At 39.4% G+C, this 16,240-nt stretch overlaps 2 protein-coding genes and 1 long non-coding RNA gene across 3 annotated transcripts; 2 read left to right on the top strand and 1 right to left on the bottom strand.

Moving 5' to 3' along the window:
* Positions 1–572: 572 nt before the first annotated feature.
* On the top strand, positions 573–1,991 carry hoxd4a (homeobox D4a). The gene is made up of 2 exons (XM_034186757.1): positions 573–1,127; positions 1,384–1,991. The coding sequence occupies exons 1-2, from the start codon at positions 710–712 to the stop codon at positions 1,671–1,673; spliced, it is 708 nt and encodes a 235-aa protein (XP_034042648.1). The 5' UTR covers positions 573–709; the 3' UTR covers positions 1,674–1,991.
* Positions 1,992–4,585: 2,594 nt separating this feature from the next.
* On the top strand, positions 4,586–10,954 carry hoxd3a (homeobox D3a). Its single transcript, XM_034186756.1, has 4 exons — positions 4,586–4,815; positions 7,966–8,024; positions 9,417–9,985; positions 10,067–10,954. The coding sequence occupies exons 2-4, from the start codon at positions 7,987–7,989 to the stop codon at positions 10,807–10,809; spliced, it is 1,350 nt and encodes a 449-aa protein (XP_034042647.1). The 5' UTR covers positions 4,586–4,815; positions 7,966–7,986; the 3' UTR covers positions 10,810–10,954.
* On the bottom strand, positions 5,539–7,413 carry LOC117524943. The gene is made up of 2 exons (XR_004564913.1): positions 7,212–7,413; positions 5,539–6,064 (listed from the first exon to the last, which is right to left on the bottom strand). It is a non-coding gene; the product is annotated as an uncharacterized LOC117524943 (long non-coding RNA).
* Positions 10,955–16,240: the final 5,286 nt, after the last annotated feature.

Genomic DNA, 16,240 nt, shown 5'->3' with positions numbered 1-16,240 from the left:
GCATTTCTGTTTAAGACACCAAAAACAAACCTATTACCACAGTCCAGCTGCAGCAGTTTTCTCTTGTGTGTCCACATTATTGATTCCTGCTGCTGACCAATAGGCTCCTGAGAGATTTTTTATTTTTTTTTTCAAAGGGATGAGAGCAGATGAAGTGATGAGATTGGTGTAACTTTTGGATGACCCCTTCTTGACAAAGACACTGTCCATCAATTGTCCACAGTCATTATTCGCTGCTTTTATGCCGAAGGGCTTTTTGTATCTTTTGTTGGTTTCTCTGTTGAACACCATGCCTGCTGCAGGTTAGACCGGGGTTTTATTTTATTTTATTTTATTATTATTTTACTCATTTAATATTTGGATTGAAAAGCTGCTGCAAATGCTCAATCCCTTTATATGCTTTTGTCTTCCACTGTTAATTATTGAGATTATGTGGTGTTTTTCTTGTTCTTTCCCCCCCCAAATCTGCACGTAAATAGTGCTATTTCTTATCTTTCCTGCTCTAGGATCTAAATTGGAGGCATGTTAAGTTTGATAAAATTGATGTTAGTTGTATGTTTATCCGTTTCTGGACCAGCATCACCTCCATTGGCCGGTCTGGTCACATGGTTCGCTAACTTTATTCAGTTGACACCAAGTAGGAGGGCTTTATGGAGGGAGGAAAAAAGACAACTCGAGAAAAATTAGTATTTTCTACCTTCAGAAATTAATGGCCATGAGTTCGTATATGGTGAACTCAAAGTATGTGGATCCCAAATTTCCTCCCTGCGAGGAATATTCCCAAAACAACTACATACCTGAGCAGGGCTCGGACTACTACAGCTCAACGCAGGACACAGACTTTCAGCATCCAGGGATCTACCCACGGTCAAACTACACGGAGCAGCCCTTCAGCTGCAACACTGGCGTGGAGGAGTCCACGGTGCAGCCACGGGGTCATGTGCACGACAGATCCAGCAGCCACCAGAATCCTTTTAGCGCACAGGCTGAACAGGGGCCCCCGGTCCAAATGGCCGGAGGAGCTCGGACTTGTGGACAGCAGCAAAACACAAAGAGCCAAAACGGGATACAAGCCAAGCAGCCTGCAGTAGTTTATCCCTGGATGAAGAAAGTCCACGTAACTACTGGTAAGTCTTCTCTTATGGACCAGCTGGGAGTTTAGCCACGAAATCATTCAGCGTAATATTTATGGGAGTCTTTGAAAGGCCTCGCCAATTACACAAGTCATAAATTTTTATTGCTCAGGAAACAGGCCGCATGAAAAGCGCGTCAGACTTTTACGCGCGAATTTTGTTTAAAAACCGGACAAAACATTATTTGCATTCTGTCACAGTTTCTCCACTTTTATTGCGTTGCAAAACTTATTTCTTTGTTGTTTCGCAGTGAACCCGGATTACACGGGATCTGAGCCCAAACGGTCCAGAACAGCGTACACCCGCCAGCAGGTTCTGGAGCTGGAGAAGGAGTTTCATTTTAACAGGTACCTGACCAGGCGGAGACGGATCGAGATCGCCCACACGCTTTGTCTCTCCGAAAGGCAGATCAAAATCTGGTTTCAGAATAGACGGATGAAATGGAAGAAAGACCACAAACTGCCCAACACCAAGGGCAGATCGGCACCAGCCTCCGGCCACGTGCAGAAGGACAACCAGACTGATATCACATCCTTATGAGACTAGACTCTGTCAAAACTGTACATAATTTTCAGAAATATTTTTTTTTCTTTTGCATGGACTAAGGTCGGCTTTTAAGCTTTTTTTTTTTATTATTATTATTTAACAAAAACGACCCGAGCAGTGTCACAGACTGATGCAGAAAATCCAGAAAAGTACACCGAAACAACTTTTCCCCTCGTTTTTCCTTTTTGCCCTTTTTTATTGGATTTAACGAAAAAAAAAAACCTCACGTGGATTCACGCTTGTTTCACTTCTTTTCAGAGAAGAAATCCAACTCGCGCACAAAGAATGTTTTCCTCACAAAGAGACTGTAAATGCACACTATATATATATATATATATATATATATATATATATATATATATATATATATATATATATATATATATATATATATATACTTGAAATAAAACAGTATTTCCATAATAAGCACGATTAACAGTACTTTTTTTTTTGTAAATTTCAAGCATTTCACTTATGCGTTCTTTTGTGACTTGTATGTTTAACTTATTTTGTACAATAAAGCTTTGAAATTTTCTTAACCTAAATATTATTCCCCCCAAAAGCGAAGCATCCCTGTGTGCGTACTATTCTGAGTGCCCTTATAAATCTCTCGTGACATCTTTGTAAACATTTTCAGAGGCTCTCTCATGCAATTTGAGACTATTATATGAAAGATCATTTGTTTCTGCATGGCATCGAATTTTTGTTTTTAATTTTAAACTGGATGCTTTTTTTTCCATCAGAAACCTGTTTATTTTTTTCTGGATTGTATTTTACATCATTATTTATTTGTTTAAAAACGTGTACATTTTCTAAAAAGTTTAATTAAAAGTATTCGTTAAGCTTTTATTGTTCGAAAATATGTTTGAGCTCCTCCTTTCCGTTTTAGATTTTAAGCAAACATTGGTGAGAGAGCTACTGCTGGATTTTTTTTTTTTTTTTTTTTTCGTTTAGAGGCCGTTTCACATCTCAGGATTGCATTTCTGTTCTTTCTTTTTCTTTTTCTCCACTTTTATTTTATTTTGCCATTGTTCCTAGCCTCAAAAAAAAAAAAAAAAAAAAAAAAAAAAAAGCCAAGACGTTCTGAAGGATTTCTCTCTGAAGTCTTCACCATGAAGAAACTTGAATAGGTATTTTAACCGAAGCTCCACAAAGAAGCAGCATCGGTGGCGGCAGGTTCATCCAGGGGCCACATTTCAGCCGCAAGGACTGACCCCTGCACCCCTCTGACCCGCCGGACCTGCAGCTCCTTCTCTCCCAGGCGCTTCACTTCGGAGGAGTTTTACGCACAAAACGCTGTTTTCTCTTGTCTTACAACCCAAGCCTCAAAAATGTTCGGATTGTCTCACATTAATATGCAATTTCCGTTTTTAATTATTATTTTTGTACATTTTTTTAACCTCGCATTGTGCTTTGAAATGTGAGAAATATCTTGGAAAGAAAAAATAAAGATTTTTACGGATTGTGCATTTATGTGGTTGCAAAAAAACAAAACACAAAACAAAAGGGGGGCGGTGTTGTAGGTTTTTCTGAAAAGAAAATGAATGGTTGATTCATTTAGTAGTCTCACACGTCTTTAGAAAGTAAACATGATGTTTTGTGGGTTTTTACCCACAAAATAGTGGGTCTTGGGTCTTGCTTTCAGGTCAAATTGTCTAGTTGCAAATAAACATGTTTTGGAGCCACAGGGAAAAACCCCAAAAACGCACCAAATATCCTGTGCGTGCGAGAATACAGCTTGTTCTCGTGACAAATCTGAAATCTGAGAGAATAGTTTGTGTGAGATGAGCATATTTATTTATTTATTTCCAAAACGAGCCTGATAAGGAACATCATGGCATCTCTTTATTTCCGCTCTATCCTACAGCAACCAGTCACGTGTTTGGCTCCAAACCAATCTTGTACCAAAACAGGCTACAAAAATGATTTGAATTCATGACGGTTTTTTTTTTTTCTGGGTTAAACAGAAAATATTTCATGAAAATTCAGTTAGGTATGTCTTCATTCCAATTCTGAGGTACAACTCTAGTGTATACTAAGGTATATCTAAAAAAAAAGAAAAAAAAAAGAAGAGTAGAATAGAAGAGTAGAGTAGAGTCACTTAGGTGCCTGGCCTTGAGAACCAGGGATGGTTCTCAAGATATAACAGTTCATGTATAATGGTTCATGATATAACGCTTCTTAATCTGACAGATTAAGTCCTGATAACTTTTTTTCTACCGGTGGAGCTCCTCTTGTTAACATGAGAATGAGCACATATAGGAGCATAAATAGGACTTTGACTTTACATGATTCCCGTTTGGATATATATTTTTTTTTTGGGGGGGGGGGGGAGGGGGACCCACTGTAACGCTGACCTGTGACCCTCCACGCAGCAGTGTCGGCTGTGACGCAAACACAACAGACAAATTCAATCATTTGATCCCCTCTGTATGTATATGCACGGTGCCATGTGCGCGTAAACGCACGTGAAAACCCCCTCAGCATCTGATGGAGAAGCCGAGACGCCATGAATGATGCTGAAGAGGATGAGAAAGACAGATATGGGGGGGGGGGTGATGGACGCAAATGTAATCCTAAATATCCATAAAAGTCATTCTGACGCGTTTATTTGTTGCTTCCAAAACTATTTTTTTTTTTACTTTTTTTTTTTTTTTTTGGCTGCAGCCTTTACCTTTAAACTGAGCTGCATATGCGCGTGTTTGCACTTCTGTCTATCTGGTCAGCGTGCGCCGTGCACGTTGACCTACATGTCTGAACAGCAATAAACGGCAGCCAAAGGCAGTGCCATTTCAATGCACCGCGGTGGCGCGCAGGAGCGCGACGTCGCTGCTCTCCATCCGGCCATATTGATTTCCAGCAGAAGCCTCTCGCAGCCAGACAACCAGCCCCCCTAAAGATACATTAAAGTGCGCTGTCTGCATTCACAGATATAATCCACAGACTATACCACTCCGCTCCTATTCTCGACCACGTGATTGTCTAAATAATTAATGCAGCACGTCCCCCTAGAAACACGGCCGTCGTCATTAATCGCAGGACTCTATCAGACTTGAAACTGAAGAGATCCCCCAGAAAATAATATCCATACACGGCTGCGCTTTTAGCACCACATCCCGAACCGATGGATGCTTTGGTAGGTAAATATTTCATCCTTTTTTTCCCCCCTTCTCCTTCTTCTTCCTTGATGTTTGGCCGACTATTAGATGTGATATTTTGATCAAGTGTTCTGTCTGAAGGTGTGCGGATCTGAAGAGGAATGTGGGATGTGGCTAATGGCTGGATGTTATGTGGATTATTTGATTTGTTTGAAATTTATTGCAGGCTTCCAGGCGCGTTCGTGTTGACCCAGAGCATAAAATTAAAGGCAGTGACACAGTTTTATAATGCAAAGGGATTCACAAGAGCATAAATCAGATTTAAATCCCCCAAACGAAAAAATGAACAATATCCAACATCTTTAAATTGTTTGCTCTTGTAAAAAAATCTTTTTTTTTTTTTTTAAGAGCCATAACATCTTACTTATCTCTCTTGACTTCCTGATGGTGTTGTTTTTATTGTTAGTGGGGGGATGATTTGATTTTGATTTGGAAGTTTAGGCGTCCTGACAGTCCTGTCTCGTTGTAAATCATTCCTAGTAATTCCTGAAAGGCTGTGAGGCTGTTGGGGGGCCGGCCGAAAACTGTAAATCTTTCACTTTTATTACCATCTGAACATATGCCGCGTCGCTACCAGTCCTGCATCCCTCCTTCACAGAAAAGCAGCAGAGATCTCTGCAGCTCCAAACCTTCTGCACAAGCAGAACCCACAAAAAAGACATTCTTTTATTTTGCTAAAAAGGAAAATACAGGTCGTGTCGTAGACAATGCACGGCTCTTTGTGAGACAGACAACAAAAGGGCTTTATTTAAATACAATTGAGGGGGAAACACACACATGCACACACATGTCGTTTATTGCATAAATCAAGCGTAAATTCACATTTTGCAGACAAAATCTACGTTTGATGTCCATCGCCAGGTGCTATGGGGAGGTTTTATATTATTATTTTTTGAAAAGGTGTTTAACTTCAGTGTGCAGGAAATAAACGCCACCCTTTATCAGATCGGTGAGGTGAGGATCCATTCTGAAAGAGAATCATCACGTGGACAAATATGGTTTGAGGCAGCTCCTTTATTTCCCACAAAAAAGTGGGGGGAATAAAAAGAAGAAATCCAAATGTTAGCAGCAAAGGCCTGCTCAATTCCTCTATATTCCAAAGCGTGATTGATTGCCAGGGATTTTTTTTTTCCTCCTCTGGAATACCTTGTTGGCTTTTTATTGGTAGCTGAATGTGAGTCCTTCCATTCTTTCGGGAATACTGTCTCCATCGGTGTATGGAAATGTCTGAAAAACAGCAAGATCAGGTTTAGGACAGCATTGTCTGCAGACAAAGGGTGAAGGGTTTATTCTAGTGTGTACAAAAAAAAAAAAAAAAAAAGAGACGGAAGGGGAACTGTTTTATGATGAATTGACGCACAGGTAAGGCAGAATGCAACCTTTAACCATGGGTTAATATAATGCGAGGAAATAAATATGATTTATTTGCTTCGGAGAGGTGGATGCTCGTTAATGTTGCCGGCAGCTGCGCAGACATGGACCCCAAATCTGCATCCATTGAAGCAGATACTTAATTTTGACAAATTTTATCGACAGATTTGAGCCTAAAAGTGACTTTTCAGGTGATTTCTCCAAAGAAGTAAGAGAGGAAACTTTTTTACGACTCTCGGATAATAAATCACATTAATTTGTTGTCTTATCGTCACAGTGGCGTTTGATTTATGTGGTCTGGACTATACGGCTTTGTTAGTATTATATTCATGTTGAATTTTTTTAAAGGCTTGCAGTGCTGGACAGGGAATAAACGCAACTGTGTTTCAAGAAATACTAAGTACTCTACAAAAAAAAAAAAAAAAAAAAACCCGATGTTTTGCAAAGCATATTTTTTAATTTTATTTGTGAAATGCGACGCTTTAATTTTTGAATTTCGATATAAACACCAGGCCTCACATAGTCATTATAAGATCATATTTGTGAAGACTTTCTTATTATTTTGCACATATTTAACCTATTAATATTGTTAATTCATGTTTGATTAAGCTATATCTTTATTTGTAACTGATATTTGTGCAGACGTGCTTCAATAAACTTAAATTATGCACTTAATTATTCAGTGTTTACTCATTTTAAAACAAATGCATTCATTTTCGGTACATTTTTAAAAAAATTAATTCAACTCTTTTTTCATTTAATTTTTTTTTTTTTTTTTTTTTTTTTTTTTTTTTGCATTTTTGCATTTTTTACATTTTTGGTCGACTCGTGTTTGTGTTATGAGATCAGTAGCTGCTTTTATTTCTTGGGTGCAATAAATGTTTAAAAAAAACAATTGGACAAATACGTTTTAAATTGAAATGTATCAGTATTTGGAGGCTAAGCAGTGACATAATAACACTTCTCCACTTTGAGTCCGGCTCTTTGTGCGAAGCAAACTTACCGTAACAACGCGTAGGCGAAAAACACTGCAGTATGAAAAGAGGAGCTTGTCTGCTACTAGTAACCCAGTGCGCACAGAAGCACTCCGGGCGCAGACTATCGACTGGTTTCCAACGAGTATATTTCCACATCTCGTTCCCCACTTTTCAAATGATTCTCTTCAAACATCAGCAGGAGAACCGGGCTGATTCTCGCACTCAAGTTAGAGGTAATTTATGGGTCTTTAAAAAAAAAAAAAAGGATTTAAATTTCTTCTTTGGTTCGTCGCTCTTCTTCTCTGCAGCAGCATCAGAGTGAAAAGCTGCTTTTATTTCGTTTTAAACCAAACTGCTCGTTGTTCATTAAACTTTGACTTAATGCTGCATGACCCGCAGGTCACCAAAACGCTTATGACTGCTAAATATTTGGAATAGCTCTTTGTGTGAAAGTGCACATGCAAGAGTTTTGATTCTCAAGAACTGCCAGTAGGGAGTTTTTTTTTCCTTTCTTTTTAAAAAAAATACATATGGCCTATCTGCAATTTAAAATGATAATTACCAGTTTCTCAATTCTGCAAAAACAAGCTTACCAACAACAAAATAACTTAATTCATTTTCTTGAATCATTTAAACAAAATGTGTTTTGGCTACATTACATACATATTAAAAAAAAACAAAGCTTTATAAATGTGATATTTATTTAATGTGCAGCAGGTGCACAGTGTTAAGCCCGTTAGAGCATTTTTAAACTTTATTTATTTTTCACCTCTTTTGCAGGTCGACGTCGAGCAGTGATGAATGCGTGAGGATTATAACACAGTTTTTCACATATTTTGGTGAGTAACACTTCTTTAATGAAAAAAAAACCAAACAAATAAGAACACGTTGATTTAGAGGAGAAATCCACATCTTAAAAAAACACAAAACAATCCGTGTAGTTGTCGTTTTGTCTACAATCTTGTAATAATGCACATAGTATTGTAATACTAAATATATTACAGTATAGTACATAGTTCAGTTACACTATATTTGCATTTTTTCTAAAAAAAAAAAGACCTATACTGAAATTAAATAATGCAGAAAAAAGCGGGGGGGGGGGGGGTTGTCACCACTTTATGCCGCGCCCGATTTCCACATATTAATCCGTTCTCAAATGGCGCACTATTCGATATATCCTTGGTTATAATTATTCTTATTTCTAAATCACGTAAAAAAAACCCCAAAAAAAACAAACTTCAAGCTCCAGGCACGTGGTTCAGTGTCTGCTTGCAGACTGACGCTCACAAATAGATGCACAGTTTATAAACGGAGTCTGTGCACGCGACTGAAGCCGCCGAGTATGAAATTCTTTCCCTTGCCTTCCTCCTACGCTTAGTTTTACACTTCTGTGGGCCGCGACTCTCTAGGACTGTTTTCATTCCTCTCTGAGGCCGTTTACAACCATAACATTTGCGGTCATAAATTTTGCCGCGGTCCACACTGACAGGTGCAATTGTTATGCGCGGCGCAGACTCTCTTCAAGCCACCAACATACAGTACAACACAACGCTTGATGTTTTTGTCCAGGCTCGTGCGCAAAAGGATTTATTTGACTATATTCGTTGAAGAAAAACTGTTGCAGAATAAATAACTTACATTTTTTGTTCAAAATCGCTGCAGATCATTTAACATTTAACCTTGCAAATAGGAAAGCAACCAAAATAAATATAGGCTAAAAAATAAAATCAACCCAACCCACTCCAGTTGCATATATCATATTTACACCTATCGACAAGGTGGAAATTAACAATTTTAAACAAAAATAAGAACAAGAATGAGTGGCAGAGATGCACCTCTTCTGTGCGTAAAACTGTTATCAAAAAATGCGCGCACAGCTTTGGTGGGCTCTATTTCTTGCTACCGGGGAACAAAGCATAATGGGTGTTGTCATGTCTCGTGATTAGTGAAAAGGGTATTGTGTACGTGTGTCAAATGCTGATTCAGCTTATTTCTGAGGGACACTTCAAGCCTCCCAGTGGGCCCTTCTTTTAGCGCAAGTTAAACTTTAACTGTTTTGCGCCAAAAAGGAATCAAACGGCTCTAAAATCTTAAGCAGGTTATTGCTGTGGTCTGTAGCTGAGCTAAAAACATTCTGTCTCACAACCTGAGGTTATTATTTAAGGAAAGGAATCCAGGCCCGATCAGTTATAAGCCCAAATAAGGCCGATTTGTTTTTCTTCTCTTTGTAGGTCACATACTGGAGAGACGGTGGGAAACACCAATCACGTGAAAAACAACACTCATGCTATTGGATACATTTGCAGCGGCTTTTTGGCTTTGAACCCCCCCCCCCCCCCCCCCAAAATGCAGAAAGCTACTTACTACGATAACTCTGGACTTTTTGGAGGCTACACGTACCCAAAAGCAGACTCTTACAACTACGGCCCCGCTCACCAGTCCTACCCCAGCTCTAATCTCGACAACGAGTACCAGGGCCCGGTATGCCCCATCCAGACCTCCGCAGTCCGGCCACCAGCTCTCAAAGACAATGAGCTGAACGGAGACTGCATGCGCCAAAGCGCCAGTCAAAGTAACAACAATAACAACAACAATGGCAGCCAACCGCCGAGTATCGGGGAGCAGCAGCCACCTCCACTGTCCGCCTCCTCCCCCGGCTCCAACAGCTCCCAGAAGAAGAAGTCCCCACCCAACAACGCCTCCGGTACCGGTACGCCGGCCCTCACAAAGCAGATCTTCCCCTGGATGAAAGAATCCAGGCAAAACTCAAAGCAGAAAAGCAACAACTGCGCCGCCGCAGGTAGGAACCACGATGCGCGCGCCTGTCTGGGCCTTTATTGTGGCGTTGCAACATGTTAATGTGCCGTTTGCTGTGTTACAGGTGAGGTGAGCGATGAAAAGAGCCCACCCGGACCTGCGTCCAAACGGGTCAGAACTGCGTACACCAGCGCGCAACTAGTGGAGCTGGAGAAGGAGTTTCACTTCAACCGCTATCTTTGTCGCCCGCGGCGAGTGGAAATGGCAAATTTGTTGAACCTGACCGAGCGCCAAATAAAGATCTGGTTTCAAAACAGGAGGATGAAATATAAAAAGGACCAGAAATCTAAAGGGATCGCGCATTCTCCCCTGGGGCACTCCCCGGATAGAAGCCCGCCGCTGAGCGGCCCGAATCACATTGGATACACCGGCCAGCTGCAGAACAGCCTCAGCTATGACGCGCCCTCGCCCCCGCCGTTTGCCAAACCCCAACAAAACATGTACGGCTTGGCCGCGTACACGGCGCCACTGGGCGGCTGCATCCCGCAGCAGAAGCGGTACCCGGGCTCCGAGTACGAACACCACGGCATGCAGAGCAACGGCGGCTTTGCCAACGCCAATTTGCAAGGCAGCCCAGTGTACGTGGGTGGGAATTTTGTTGATTCCATGCCAGCCTCGGGCCCCATGTTCAACCTCGGCCATCTTCCCCACCCGTCATCCACCAGCGTGGACTACAGCTGTGCCGCTCAGATCCCGGGGAACCACCACCACGGACCGTGCGACCCGCACCCCACCTACACAGACCTCACGTCTCACCAAGCGTCTCAGGGAAGGATTCAAGAAGCGCCTAAACTCACACATTTGTAGTGAGTGGCTCCTGTGTGCGCGTGTGTGCGTGCTTGTGCGTATGCGTGTGTGTGTGTGTGTGTGTGTGTGTGTATTTGCCAAAATTAGGTTGCGCTCTTCTTTTTTTTTTAATTACCTCACTAGTCTAATAACAACTCGGAGCGAGTCGTGCGTATTATTACAGTATTATTGATATTGATGTGTAATTCATTTTCTAAATACAGCTTTGCCCATTTCTCTTGAATATTTGGGGATGTGTGAAACCACACAAGCCTGATTGTCATGTTGCTCTTTTTGTTTCTTTTTGTTTGAACTCTCAAGTGCAATGCGCCTTTTTTTATTCTTGGCTAAATATTTTACACCGTTACTTGAAGGTAAGTCTTGTAGATCACGACAGTAGGTACTGTTTAGAAAATAAGCTTTTTTTTTTTTTTGCTCCATTTATGCAACCCCTCCCATGTCCATCATATTTATTTATTTGCGTAATCTTTAATTGGTAGTATATAGCCTATTTATTATTTAACTACATTCGTATTGCACATTATTTATCGTTTATATACGAGTATTTATACGTGCGGAATTTATAAGATTGGACAGATCAATGCACTTGGAAAATGTGGACAAAACAGGGTTTGATGGGAAAAAAAGATAATTTTTTTCTAATTGTAAATCTGGGATAAACGAGGCATTTTATAGCGTATAAACACCAGTAAATGTCCATGTGTCAAAAAGCAAAACTATCCAAGTATCAGTATTATACACACACCAGCATGTCATTTTTTGTGTAGTCCATTGCTGTTATTTTTAAGCATTATTCAGTTGGATATCCATAAATTTATGAAACCCTAATGATATTGAAATGTTATATTTTATTGTGTTCAACAATTTGTAAATAAAGTGCTCAAACTTGTCCCTTTTTTTTTTGCATCATTCAGGTGATTTTTTTTTCATGCAATGCAACAAAGCTTATTGATTGCCAGCTCTGATACTGTACCGATCAATAATTAGACAGCAGCATACCTGAAAGGCATCACTGTGTGTTTGCAGTGTAAAGTGTACTTCAGAATAAAAGACTTTGGAGGTTATTGATGGCTTGTTGGTGTTGGAGGGGAAAGCGGGTTTATTACTTCTTCCACATATCATTTTTAACAATTGGCCACATGATTATGCTGCTTTTGTCTTTGGGGATGGAGAGGATCAGGTCCACTCTGCTGCAAACCGCAGATTGATCACACTGTTGTCTAATTGATCGGTGCAGGCTGAGGCTGCTTTTCAAAAACGATTTTGGATGAAGTGGTGCACTGATATGGAAATGTTCCCATCTACAGCAGCACCTGAATAAAATAAGAAGAAACATGATGCTTTGACGTTGGAAATGGTGCACACCCATGCACGCATGCGCGCTCGTGTGTGTGTGTGTGTGTGTGTGTGTGTGTGTGTGTGTGTGTGTGCGAGAGAGAGAGAGAGAGAGAGAGAGAGAGGAGAGAGAGAGAGAGAGAGAGGAGAGAGAGAGAGAGAGAGAGAGAGCAGTTCATCCTTTATTGCTCCTGGAGAGCCATTTCAAAGCTCATTAATCAAAAACTCGTCGCTTTCAGACTCCTCGCTGATCCCTCCTCCTTGTGAACAAAGCATTTGCATTCCAAATCCAAGTAACGCATTTCAAACCGAGCAGAAGACTTTTTTGTTGTTGTTGTTTTGTATTGTTTTGTTTTAAAACTGGGGGAGTCCGATCTTGAAGAGTACACCAAATCACAAAGAATTTTCACATAAAATGCTCTCCTTTTAGTAGTGCGTAATGGCATTACGAAAAGTCAATTAATCTTTGGGTTTGTGATATCTTTACGAAACGTTATGGTTGTGGTTTTGGTTAGCGTTAGGAGACACGAAAAGGGCTTTTCGTGACGGGGACATGAAAAAACCCGAAGCTAAAACTATTACTTTCCTCTAAATATTTCCCAGTTAAAGCAGTTAAGGAGAGCTGTGCGCAGGGCAGCATTATTACCCTCACCCCTTCATCACTGCTGCAAACAAGAAGCCTCTGGTTATTATTTCAAACACAAAATAAAAATTATGAAATTCGTTTTTTGTGCCTCATATTCTGCGGTTAGAAAATTTATTCTTTCAGATTTTTTCATGCAAACAGAATTTTAATTTTTATTATTATTTTTTTTTGCAAACTTCATCAATTTTCTGTCTATATATAAACACTGTAATTTAATACACAGTACCACTCAATAATAAGAAAACTTGAATTTTTGATCATTTTGTAGCTTTAAAATTATAATTTATTTTGGTGGTTATTTTATAAAGAACATAAGGTTGCATTTAATCTGTCGTTTTATTACTGACGGATTGCCATCAATTTTCTTTTGTGTTGTTATGTAACATACATAACAGGATAACAACAAAGAGATCAATTTAAAAAAGTAAAAGAAAGAAAGGAATTAGGTTTGTAAGTTAATCATTTATTAGTTTATTTAATTAAACAATACTAGTAATCATGAGCGGGTAAGGTCTAGAGTCTAGATCTTAACCTTTGCAGTGCTTTGAGATAAAAGTTAATTTGAATTTTACAACAAGTTACCTTTGTGACACTGTGATGGAAAAAATAGGGAATTTGTTTTTGCAGCTAATGGTTGTGTAGGAGAACATGGGGTTATATCCTGGAATTTGAAAATTTTAACTACAATATTCAAGATAATATCTAGTTACCAGAGGCCATCAAATATGGCCATGGGGTATTACAAAGGCTTTTTGTCTGTCTGTCTGTCTGTGTACAGCATAAGTTCAGTCCTATTACTGCCAAAGTCTTCAAATTCACAGGGAACATTCTTGGGACACAGACCTTGGACAAGTTCAAAGATGGCTAACCTTGACATATTTAACAGGTTAAAATATCACATTCTGTTTCAATCTGTTTGTTTTGTGTGTGTGTGGCAGGGGTGACAGCCAATCAGAGTAGAGCTGCACCGTGACGTCGGTGGCAGTTCTGTCTAATAGAGGTGGGCGATACCGGGAATTTTGGTATTGATCCGATACCAAGTAAATACAGGTCCAGTATCGCCAATATCGATACCGATCCCAATACTTTTTCATATTTAAGCTTCATAGATCCAAAGGATCCAAAAGACCTAGGATAGAATTTCGCCAAACATTGTACATGACAACAAAATACTTTATTATCACAACCAACGTTTTTGTTTTAAAAAAAAAATCACTCAACACAAAACAAAATCTCCTGAGGTAGAGGGCTGACAAACCACAATACAACAAAATTAACACACCACAACAAAATTGGCTGGCACCGCTGAGTTTCGTGACGGCGCAACAACAAAAGACCAAAGGGGGGAGGGTGCGCTGCTCCGTGTTGTGCGACACAGTGCAGCACTACTCTTACAGACAGGGAGTAGACTTTGCTGAATCTACGTGTGCAGCAGTCAGTGCGGGCAGGACAGAAAAAAGCTTGAGTATCGATCTTTTTACACGAGGATCATTCAGTATCAATGGCAGCATTGGTATTGATATTATTGATATTAGGATCGATCCACCCACCTCTACCGTCTAAAATAATTTAATTTTTGTGTTTATATAACATGTTTCTCATATATTATGTAAAAGCTAGCGAGAAATAAACACTTCTAAATTTGAAAATGCTGTTTTTGGAACCCAATAACACCTGAAGTGATTAAGAAGACATTACGCTAATGTTAGCGTGATGACGTCACGGACTGGTTAAGCTAGCTGCAAATCTCCGATTCCTTTGGGTATTAATATAGCCTCTTTGTCATTTATTATGTATAAGATAGTGAGAAAAACACTTCTAAAACTGAAAACGCTCCTTTTGGAACCTATAATAACACTTCTGGAGCAATATCACGGACGCTAGCATGCATGCTAACTTCTGCTAACTCAAAGTTAACGTCCTGTGGAGTTAAATTTGTCTCATTAATACCTACAAATGCACAGAGGGTGATCTACAAATATTCCTTGATTTGCACAAAAGCTCATGTACACGCACACATGCAAGGCCTCATGCAGACGCCGTTAAAACACAAATATTGTTTTTGATTGATTGATTGATAGAGGGGCTTTATTGAACATGTACAAATTGTATATATAGGATCTTAATAATTAATTAAACAAATGCAAATTATAAAGAATGCAATGCTCATATAACTGAGGGTATTTTAGCATTGCCTTATATTTTTTTACATTTTAAACTATTATTATTGTTGTTGTTATCAACAACAATAATAATAATAATAACAACAACAACAATAACAATAATAATAATAATAATCTTGTGACTTATAAGTGTAATAGATTACACTGCGTTTAAACACCATATGAGGTATCTCACAATGAAACACAAGCTGTGACTGAGAGCATGGCATCGCTTTTGTCATTGGATACAATTGAGCAGACCACGCCTCCTCACAGGATACTGATGTTTACATGTATGGAGTTGGATTATGGAGAAGTGCTGAGGAGTATTTTTAGCTCAACTCAGCTGGTATGTTTTTTTCCTTTGCATATTCTGACATATTTATTTATTATTTTTAAGATTGGCTATAGCTAATTGCAGAGAGCTGTGACAGTGTTCGAGCAGAATATAGAGCCAATTTTTGTAACTTTATAGCATTTGGAGGCAGAGTTCCACTGCCTGCACTTTGCAGCAGCAGTTATAATGCACATCACAAAATACCACAGTGATTTCCCTGTTCAAGTCTTCTCCTCATCCCAAGAGGTTTTTTGCTTTTTACCCTCACTAACTGAAGACACGAGAGGCAGAAGCAGCTGCTGTGGAAGAAATAAGTCGTAAAAGAAGTAAGAAAATGATGCATTACTCCTTCACTTTGTTTGCTTCTTATTAAAACCTGCCTTTCTTCACATGGAATAACTGATTACAGATAATCAAAAGAAAATTTTACAGCAAATTAAAGGAATTGCAAAGGAAAAGAAGGGTTTGAATCTCAAACACCTGACACAAGTAGGACTGATGTTGGAGTTTGAGCTGCAAAGAAGTGAAACATAAATGGGCCCAGAAGGGTTCTTTGATTTTCATCGCAGCATCCCTCATCTGTGCGTTATTTCTTAACTGCATTTGTTGCTTGTAAATAATAAACGTGCCAGTTATACACATTGACAGCATGCTAATGTGGCTCAAATGTCTTAAAAAAAAACAAGCAAAGAAACAAACAAATATTAAGGTTACTTAGAAAACATGTCACTGCCTCTTTAAATGGAAAGGAGCTGCTGCTCATCGCTCATCATACGAGGTCTGTTAGAAAAAAGTATGAATGAATGAATGAAATCTGTTTATTTCGAACATTTGATACAACAACAAATACAAGATAGATCAGTGAAAACAACAACAAAAAAGTTCCTACTGTGTACCCAACATGTCCGAAAAGGGGTAGGGTGAAGCATCAGCTTATTTATCCCTACCCCT

The sequence above is a fragment of the Thalassophryne amazonica genome, chromosome 14, assembly GCF_902500255.1.
Source record: "Thalassophryne amazonica chromosome 14, fThaAma1.1, whole genome shotgun sequence".
Lineage (NCBI taxonomy): Eukaryota > Metazoa > Chordata > Actinopteri > Batrachoidiformes > Batrachoididae > Thalassophryne > Thalassophryne amazonica.
This window is presented reverse-complemented; position numbering and strand designations above follow the sequence as displayed.